The sequence below is a fragment of the Micropterus salmoides genome, unplaced genomic scaffold, assembly GCF_014851395.1.
Source record: "Micropterus salmoides isolate LMB-PRFRI ecotype aquatic unplaced genomic scaffold, ASM1485139v1 Ms_hic_scaffold_18, whole genome shotgun sequence".
Taxonomy (NCBI): Eukaryota; Metazoa; Chordata; class Actinopteri; order Centrarchiformes; family Centrarchidae; genus Micropterus; species Micropterus salmoides.
In genome coordinates, this window is record NW_024040928.1 from 8,786,487 (window position 1) to 8,796,125 (window position 9,639).

Genomic DNA, 9,639 nt, shown 5'->3' on the forward strand with positions numbered 1-9,639 from the left:
TGGGGAACAAGTGCTGTAACAAATGCTTATTTCCACAAGTGGCCACCGTGCAGCAGGTAGGCTTCTAATGACCAGATATGCAAAGCATGTCGGGCCGGTGTGTGAAAATGCAGCAATGCAGAGAGACGCTCCTCGCGCTCCTTCGCCTGCAGACATTCAATCACCAGCTTTACTTTTACCACATAAGGCGGCACGAGCGGCCCCCACAGCGGGCGGGACCAGGGAAAAGTTCCGGGGGGCTGTGATTACTCGTGATTGGTTGCCCTGCGTTGTGATTGACAGGTTCTCTTCTCCGACTCTCCTCTAAGCTCTGGTTGTTGACACTCTCCAAAAGTCCGCACGGCTCTCACGGATAACGGAGACATTACCACAGTTCCTTTGGGCTCTCTCTGTTTCTTCTGCTGTCCGGCTCTAGGGCGGACAAACCAGTCGCACCGAGAGCACCGGCCTGTCATCGTGGAATCCCTTTTTTGGCGACTGTCTGTGTTTTGAACTTTTCTTGCTCCGTGCAAACTCGTGACGCCGTCTCCTTCCTCTGTCCCGAGACCGAGAGAAATGGCAGAGAAGCGGCGGTCCCCGTGCGCGCTCAGTGTCAAGGCGCATGCATTCTCGGTAGAGGCGCTGATCGGAGCCGAAAAGAGACGCAGGACGGCCCGAGAGGATGCCGTGTCCCCCGGCTACGAGGACGGAACTGACGCTTCTGATCTAACCGGCAGCCCGGGGCCGCGGGCAGACAGAGCGTCCACCAGCGACCGGGGCAGTGAGGCAGAATGTGCAAGTGACGGATCCCGTAAGTAACAAAGAAAGCCTACAAGGCAAATAGTAATAGCGTAATAACATGACCTATAATAACAATGATTGCATAAAATATGCTCTTGAAAAGGCAACATTACCAAATTAGTATGATATCCTACTAGCCTACTATAAAGGTGAAAATGTTACACCACAGCCTACTTTCTTTTTTTGCAGTAGAATTGTTTGCAGAGCTTTTTACTGATTGTCGTATGTAGCAATTATTAATTATGCGCTTTTAATATCCTCTTTTTTTTAAGGAAAAAAAACTCTTGGCTATTCGCTGAAATTTCTTTTTTTTAATATAATAAGCAGCACACTTCTTTTCACCAGAGTTATGCATGCTTTCTTCTGCTTATTGCCGAGGAAAATTCAGTAATATGATGCAAAATATGCAGATTATAAAGCAAAACGGCCAATAGGCTTCGGTCAGAGCCACACAGTGGATATTATGTGAGATCATATCATGGCCCTGGTCTAGTAAATATGAGCGGTGTGAGTGTGACTAATGTGAGACGCTTTATGAGTTGTGTTGCAATCATAAACACGCCAATTAGCAGCGTATAAAGGCAGGGCAACTGCCGCGGAAAGGATGCTTAGAGGTCTGCAGAAAGCATACACCGACTTTTCCTGACAAATTAGGATTTCAGTCTGCTACAAGTTTAAAATGCATTTGGCTGATGATTTGTTTTTGTTAGTATGGCTTGTTAGGCCCATGTCTAATGTCCATAAATTCCCACCACCTGGCAAGGCCCGTGTTTAATAGCAAAAATAACAACAGCGATGAGGCACATAAACACTCCTCGAAAAATATCCTCAATATTAAAACATAGATTTAAACTCATGTAATCCATAATGAAAATCATTATATATTCGGATTTGAATTGGAGTTCAGTAATGAGTGTAGGCCTGCAGTAAACTTGTCATATAACCATACTATTCATACAAATCCCGAGCTTTCTGTGTACCACCAGTATTCAAGAATTTAATGAATTAAATCATAATGCATTTTTAGGTCACTGAAATGAAAATAACTTGCAGTGTGTAAAATGTGTAACCTTTTCGTGGGATTCTGCACGTTTTCATCATTACAATATTCACAGGGATAATTGCAGTAATAATAATTCATATTCATAAAATGCAAAACGTGCTTTACACAGTAACGGTCTTGGTATCATGTAATAGGGAGTTCGTTGCTGTAACGTTTGTGTGCTGTTGAAATGTAGGCTATTGTTTGTATTCAGCATTTAGTCTTATGAGTCACAGGACAAAAAGCCTAGAAAAGTAACAGCTTATAAGTGGATACTGCTTGACTTGGATGTGTGTGCTACTATTAAAACGTGATAATCTTGCCTCTTTCCGGTGCAGCAGAGAGCGAGGACGCGCTGCTGGAGAGCCCGCAGCCCGCAGCTCTGTGCACGGCGCCGGTAACCGGCTCCGGAGAAGAGACCCGCGTGGACCTGCAGGGATCAGACCTGTGGAAACGGTTCCACGAGATTGGCACGGAAATGATCATAACCAAGGCTGGACGGTAAAACAGAGTTCAAATGGAAATGGAGCGCCTAATGTAAGGGAGGAAAAAATGACGCGCTGAGAGTTTGCTAAATAAAGAATTATACTTTACACAATATAGGCTAGGGAAAGGAAGATATGTCTACAGCCTATGGAAACATACATAAACTATTAAATACGAAAGATTTAATAACGAGATAAGAGCAAATCAGCTACAAAAGAAGGCTTTGAACTAGATAATTATGGAAGTAGGCAGAATTGATAATAATATAGGCCTATATTATTATTATTTTTATTAAGATGTTGATGATGATAATGTAGATGATTATTATCAAATAATACTGACTTGGTGTTGCAAACTCATGTAGCATTTAATTGAGCTGAAATCTCCAATGCAGATGATTTATTTGGTTTTCCTGTCAGGCGGATGTTCCCTGCAATGCGTGTCAAGATTTCGGGCTTGGACCCACATCAACAGTATTACATTGCCATGGATATAATCCCCGTGGACAACAAACGATATAGGTAAGACACACATGCACACTCCGCAACCGTATGCAAAAAAAGACTTTATGAAACATTTTGATCCATTTATTAATTTTAAAACGACATTTTACAAAAGTACTAAGACTTCATGATAGGAATACCAAAGCTAATAGGGTGCAACGATTGCATCAGTGGCCTATAACCTAAGAGGCATGTTTTACAGAAACGGGAATATTACACTAGGCCTAATTTTCGTCAACATGTAATCTCGATTTAGACTCTATACAGTGTTTCTGGGATAACTCAATATTTTTCAGTTGTGCAACCCATTTCTGTCTCCACAAATGGCGCTTGGCACCGGTGTTTTGTCACGGCGGTTTTACCTTCCCTTTTGGAAGAGGCCTTTTGGATGCCTCACCTCTCCACCCTGGAAGGTCAAACCAACAAATGTAGTTATGATGCAGAATAAAACAGCGTGGTATTGCAACGGCGTCAATGCAGCCAAGTCTTTGCACGCTACACTGTAGGTCTATCATTTCAAACTTTCAGAACCCGTTTATATGTGAACACATTGTTAGCGGCGCGGCGGAGTGATGAGTGACATCCAAGAGGACATGTTATTCGGCATTTAGTACAGTGAAATGTTGGGCTCATATACACACTGAAGAGCTGCAGGCGAGCGCGATGTGGAGGAAGGAGAGTCTGCAGGTTTTTAACCAAACGCTTAACAGCAGGTGATGAACACACTTTCAACCAGATGAGGAACTAATTAGGTGCTGTGTTTCTAGTTGAAGGCCATTAGACTTATATAGCCTACGATATGTATTTACATTGTTTGAAGCTAGGATATTTAAGTTAGGTTAACTAAAATAGTAAAAAAAAAAATGCTTTAGGGCTGCTTGAAAAGCAAAGCAACATTTGACTTTGCAGGCTCTTTGTTTAACAAATTCATGTAAGATCATGCAAGAAATATGTGTTAGATCCTTTTAGTTGATAACAAATATTTTATATAGCCTATGCTTTACAAAAGCTCCATTGTGCATAACCTGCAGCCAGTTGAAAGCTGGCCAACCAGATTACAATGCTGAGCTGAATGATAAATACAGTTTTGATGGAATTTTTATAATAAAAATAAAATAAATTCCTATAATAATTCCTTTGACTGAAATTCAATCATCTCTCTCTCTCTCTTAAAAAAAGGTCTCCATAGGCCTATCACTTATGTGGGATTGTTGCTGATCATTGGTGACAAAATCACCGTTTTTTTTTTCCTGGCCATTTCACACAATTGTGCATGTAAAATTGTCTGGATTGCAGGATGAAAAAACAATTAATTTACTACATTGTGTTTGTGGAATTTGAAGATACGTGTACCACAGTTCCAAGTGGATGGTAGCAGGGAATGCGGACTCCCCTGTGCCGCCCAGAGTGTACATCCACCCGGACTCCCCGGCCTCAGGAGAGACGTGGATGCGTCAGGTGGTCAGCTTTGACAAACTTAAACTGACCAACAACGAATTGGATGACCAGGGACATGTAAGTGCCACAACTAAGACTGTCTGGAAAAATATTTCTGTAATGTTATTATATGTCTGTGATACTCATGGGTGTATTTACCTGATTGGGGCCTCTTCAACAGTATTTTATCTCTGTTATAAAAGGACTATATAATTAAATACTCTGATTTTAGATATTTGTTTTGTGATTTAAACCTAATTAAAAAGTTAGATTTTACAAGAGAATAAACGCCTGCAGCATTTTGTAATAATTACTTATAGGAGTACAACTACAATCTAAAAAAAAACAATTCTGTTTGCAAGCTCTATAATTCCCTTCAAGTTGGGGGCCTCTGACATGACATATTGATGTTTGTGTGTTGCGTGTCTTTGTTCACATGTGTGCACATTTATTATCCAGCAATCGTGTGTTATAGCTGTGAATAACATGACATTTCTGTAATGTAATTTAAGCCTGAAAGAAAAATGTTTCCCTCCCTGTTCAGATCATTCTGCACTCCATGCACAAGTACCAGCCGCGGGTCCATGTAATCCGTAAGGAGTGTGGAGAGGAGTTATCCCCAGTGAGAGCCATCCCTGCTGGGGAAGGCACCCGCACCTTCTCCTTCCCTGAGACTGTGTTCACCACCGTCACAGCATATCAGAATCAACAGGTAGCACAGCTGACCTCCACACAACTGCATCCACTCTAAAACTAACACCACTGAATGAACCAAACTTGCTGAAATAGCCATAGGAAGAAACCCACATGTTTCCAGCATGCAGGAGCTACACTAACTGCCATGTTGCCTACAGATACAGTTGTTTGTTTTGTAGTTTTGTACTGTTTGTAGTTACTAGCTTGTGATGACTGAGGGTTTAAGGGTTTAAAACAAATTTCTGCAGGTCATATGGAGCATATCATCAGCAATGAGTTACAAACAGAACAGGACTATACGATGTAAACAGTTTCAATAATTTCTGTGTTATAAGAATTTTATGTTTTGCACCTCTGTCTGGTCTGTATGTGTATGTCTATGCATGTGTGTGTGTTTTGCAAAACGGAGAGAGAGTGGGCGAAAGGTCCTGTGGTTTAGAGTGTTTAGGCAGTTCAACCAAGGAAACGCTGATTTTTTAACTTGGACATTTCTACATTGTTTGAGCGGCCCATATTTTCTGGATTTTGCCCACCAAATTTCAAAAGCAATGTATTTAACAAAGAAAAGCTACTGGGTTTTTTTCCCCCTGGATTTTTGCACTGGACCAATCAATGTGAGCTTTGAAGTACGATGTTAGATGGGGTTGGTTGAGTTAGAACACGGTGGCGATGCCTATAAAAGTCCCTTTTGGATGTGGGTCACAGAGCTGGACCTTAAACACCACCCACTGCCTGGGCAGCCCCATGGCAGCCATGCAGACATTAACGAACATGCACACGCACACAACACACACATACTCAAATTCCCATATATGTATGAGACACACAAGTACATACATGCATTCCCACATACATTCAATGCATACAAGCAGCACAATTGGCAGCTAACTATGCACATGAACATGTATTTATAGATCTCACTGAAGAAGAGAATCATATTGGCTAGAAAAAATATTCCACTATACAGTACATGTTATCATGGACTTTATAATCACCATCATTTTAGGAAATAATTAGAGTCTTATTTTACTTTTCAGATTACAAGGCTGAAAATTGACAGAAACCCATTTGCCAAAGGCTTCAGAGACTCTGGCAGAAACCGGTGAGTTCATTTCAACCACAGAGATTTTCACATTATCTAGTGCATTAGGGGTAATGTGGGATGCATGACTGCATTATATTCTGGCTTGGTTGTGGTTTTTGTCACGGCTATTTCAGTCAGATTTTATGGGGAGCAAAGCTATGTATTTATTTATTTATTTCTAATGGAAAATGTGCAACAGCCTCTCATTAAATCTGTTCTTAATGGCAGTAAAGAAATTGACTAAACTGACAAAACGTGGCACATATTATAATTTCACCAAATTAATCAGCAATGCATTTTCATTTAAATGTGCTAACTTTAAAGGCACATTAATCACGCACTTGCATAGTTACAGGCACATGCTTTGAGAGGGAAAAATCTAACCTTGGCTGCTAACCTAAATGGAGCGTCAGATTCCAGCCAGCCACGGGAACATAAACATCAACAGCAAAATAATAAAAGTCAAGAGTGTCCTGAAGAAAATCTGTATAAACACATTTCTAAACATATATAAACACAGCATTAAAACAACACAGCAGTAAAACTCCAACAGTCTCCAAACAGCCACTCCCCTGAGGCCTCACAGAAATCATTAGACAGGAGGGGGAAAGAGGAGGCGAAGGAACGTGCGAGACAGAAAATTTGAGAGGGAGGAAGGTAGAGAACGGCAAACTGGATAACCCTGACAGCTGACCCTATAAAAGTTAAACTCAGGAAGGCCGAAAAAAAAAACCTCCCCTTAAATATTACAGGAAGAGTTAAGCAGTTTGCTAAATAAACTTCTGCTCTGATAGGCTGCTTTGGAGCACACAGAACCGCTCCGGGCAGCTTGTCTAAATTATCACCGTGGCTACAACCCCGCAGGGGGGAGGACTTTTATCCTCACGCTAACGAGGGGTAACAGAGCACTCGCATTACCCCGCCACAGCAACCCTCTGCCCCACCTAGAGGAGGAGGGAGACGCAGATTGGGGGGAAGGGGAGTCCCACCTCATAAATCCTTGCTGCGGCTTCCTGCTCCTGCGTCCTGATTCGCCCGTAAAAGCCGTGTGAAAGCAATTACCTCTGAGCACCCGGCTGGCAGCAGCCAATCGCAATGTGGCGTTTATGCCCCTCATTACCTGCGGTCTCCATGGAGACGGCAAGAGAGGCCCCACGGGCAACGAAGATGGCCACCAGGTGGTTGGCGTAAAGTACAACCCAGTGAGCCATGCTGGGAGAGAGCAGCTGCAGCGGCATCAATGACTTTTGTGAGGATTTATCAGCCATGCTGATGTATGTGTGTTAATGTGTGCATTTATGTACGTTTTGCAGGATGGGTCTGGAGGCTTTGGTGGAGTCTTATGCATTCTGGCGTCCATCTCTGCGATCACTCACATTTGAGGACATCCCTGGCATGGCCAAGCAAGGTAAAGTTAGGAGGAGTTTTCGGATACCTAGTTGTTTTAGACATACAAACCAACAACCATAGTTTGTTTCTGTAGGTATACCAGGAGCTCATGGAGGGGTCGGAGCATCACCTCACCTGCTCTCCACATCCCCGTGCTCCTCACCTTTCCAGGTTTGCCCTCTCAGCCCACCTGACTACACCTGCAGCCGACCCACACACCCTCTCCATCGTTATAGCACACCGCCGGAGCCGTTCCCTCCTCCTAGAGGTCCATCGGCGTATGAAAGCGAAGGATTCTGTTCCCTGCCTCTCCCAGCTTCTCAACTTGGCTATCTATCCAACCCCACCCCTCAGGGTTACGCTGGGCTTCGCCTCCACACACCGCCCTACAGCCTGTACGGTTACACATTCCCTCCCTCACCACGCCTCGCTGCCAGCCCTGATAAAATGGCCGCCGCTGTCACTGCCAATCATCAGAGTCCCTTCCTTGGCTCGTCTCCCAGCGGGACTCTAACGGACAGTCTGGGTGTGCTCAGTGGGGGACAGCAGGGCTTCTTGTTTGACTCTCGGACTTTAGGACTGGCAGGTAGCCAGCCGGGTGGTGGGGCCTCGCAGGTCACTGCCCACATGGGCTGAATTTGACTCATGAAAACAAAATGGCACCCTGGGATGGGTGTAAGTTCCTTTTGGTTCAGAACATTCTACGAATTAATCATCCATATGCTGAACAAGCATCAGGCTGAATTGTGGACAAACGCAGAGGAGTGTCAGATCAAGTTTCTGTGAGCATGAAGAGCTTATCAGAGTTTCTGTAACTAAAGGGAATATTTTACCAGGTTCTTATCTTTCAAGTATGTTCTCTAGGACATGCATGTGCAGCTGCACTGGTCACTAAAGGGAGAAACTCCTTGCAGCTTTGGATAAGGAGTCCAAACGATGAAACCCAGTGACTGAACCGGAACTGAATATGGATTGGGCAGAAACTGGGCTGGCCCAGACACTCAAAGCAGGCACTTCAACCCCTGGCAGGAGGCCCTGAAGTCTATTATACTCACACAGCATTCTACAATGCCTCCTTGATCTGGCCTACTTTGGATGGAGCTACTGAACACCACTTTTAAACTTGTTTTTATGGGATATATCGACTAAAACCCTTATATCAATTAAATTCTTTGTCATTACATGCCTGACAGTGTTTTTCAATCAAGTCTTTGGAATGACAAACATGAAGCTAAAGTCCATCTAGTAATATGCACTACAGACAGGGCCTTTTCTCTGCTCTTTTCACACAAACCTTTACACATCACACCAGGAGCCTGTTGCATATTCACATGATGACATCATGACCATGATAAGACCCATGAGACATATCCCAGTGATAGTTTTGGACTCACAAGTTTAAAGCTGTTGGAGAATGATGGATGATGGACTGATCTACATATTCTACATCTGGTTTGACCAACGTTTGCTTGGTGCCACTGTTTGGACATCATGGTGAAGTACATCTTTCCTTTGGTGACACAGACTTAACTGCGCATGATGTCTCTGTATATAGCGGGGGGAAGGCGGACGGGAGGAGAGATGTGTATATAAAGGGCTGTGTGACCCTTCGCACTTAAAACCCCAATGCACCTGCTTCTGCTCATTAGACTGGGTCAGGTAACAGCCAACCCTGAACTTGACTGAAAAGCTTTTCTTTGCAAACATGCGCTATTTCAGCACGCCCTTTGGCCAAGGACATTAACATGTTCTGTGACCTTTTTGAGCCAAATAAAATATATCTGTTCATGTCACAATGTTAATATTTAATCAATAACTTACTAATTTAACTGATTTTGTATTGTTTATTAAGGCAATTGTCAATGCACGTGTGTGAGCTTTTTCTTTCCACTAAAACTATTGTAATGATTACAATACAATATCTCCTTGTTAAAACAAGGAGTGGAGGACTGTATGCTAATGTTTTCTCACTCATGTGCTAGTGGAATTGTGATAAAGCAGTCAAAGACTGGGGCTGTTCCACAGGCTTTGGATGCCAGAGAAATTAAAAATACCACCAAAGGACACAGGGAGAAAGAACAACTCTAAGGTTCACGCATACACCCACACACCAACACACACAAACGCACACACACGCACAAGCAAATAACACAGTGTATTTATTGTGTAATGACCATGCAAACTAATACCTACAACCCTGCTGAACTGGACTAATCACAGGA

At 43.1% G+C, this 9,639-nt stretch overlaps 1 protein-coding gene across 2 annotated transcripts; it reads left to right on the plus strand.

Moving 5' to 3' along the window:
* The first annotated feature begins 306 nt into the window (after positions 1-306).
* On the plus strand, positions 307-9,368 carry tbx18 (T-box transcription factor 18). 2 transcript variants are annotated; one of them, XM_038727781.1, is made up of 8 exons: positions 307-790; positions 2,161-2,323; positions 2,728-2,829; positions 4,155-4,326; positions 4,793-4,960; positions 5,982-6,046; positions 7,342-7,436; positions 7,512-9,368. In XM_038727781.1, exons 1-8 carry the CDS (start codon positions 556-558, stop codon positions 8,051-8,053), a joined length of 1,542 nt encoding a protein of 513 aa, XP_038583709.1. In that variant the 5' UTR covers positions 307-555; the 3' UTR covers positions 8,054-9,368. The 2 variants fall into 2 exon arrangements, with proteins under 2 accessions (XP_038583709.1, XP_038583710.1); XM_038727782.1 differs by having other exon boundaries at positions 2,164-2,323.
* Positions 9,369-9,639: the final 271 nt, after the last annotated feature.

Excerpts from the sequence above, each read along its gene's own strand:
- tbx18 (XM_038727781.1), top strand. The coding sequence starts at position 556 with ATGGCAGAGAAGCGGCGGTCCCCGTGCGCGCTCAGTGTCAAGGCGCAT. Across the intron at positions 2,324-2,727 it reads ATCATAACCAAGGCTGGACG|GCGGATGTTCCCTGCAATGC; the intron begins GTAAAACAGAGT and ends TTTTCCTGTCAG. Across the intron at positions 4,327-4,792 it reads AATTGGATGACCAGGGACAT|ATCATTCTGCACTCCATGCA; the intron begins GTAAGTGCCACA and ends CTCCCTGTTCAG.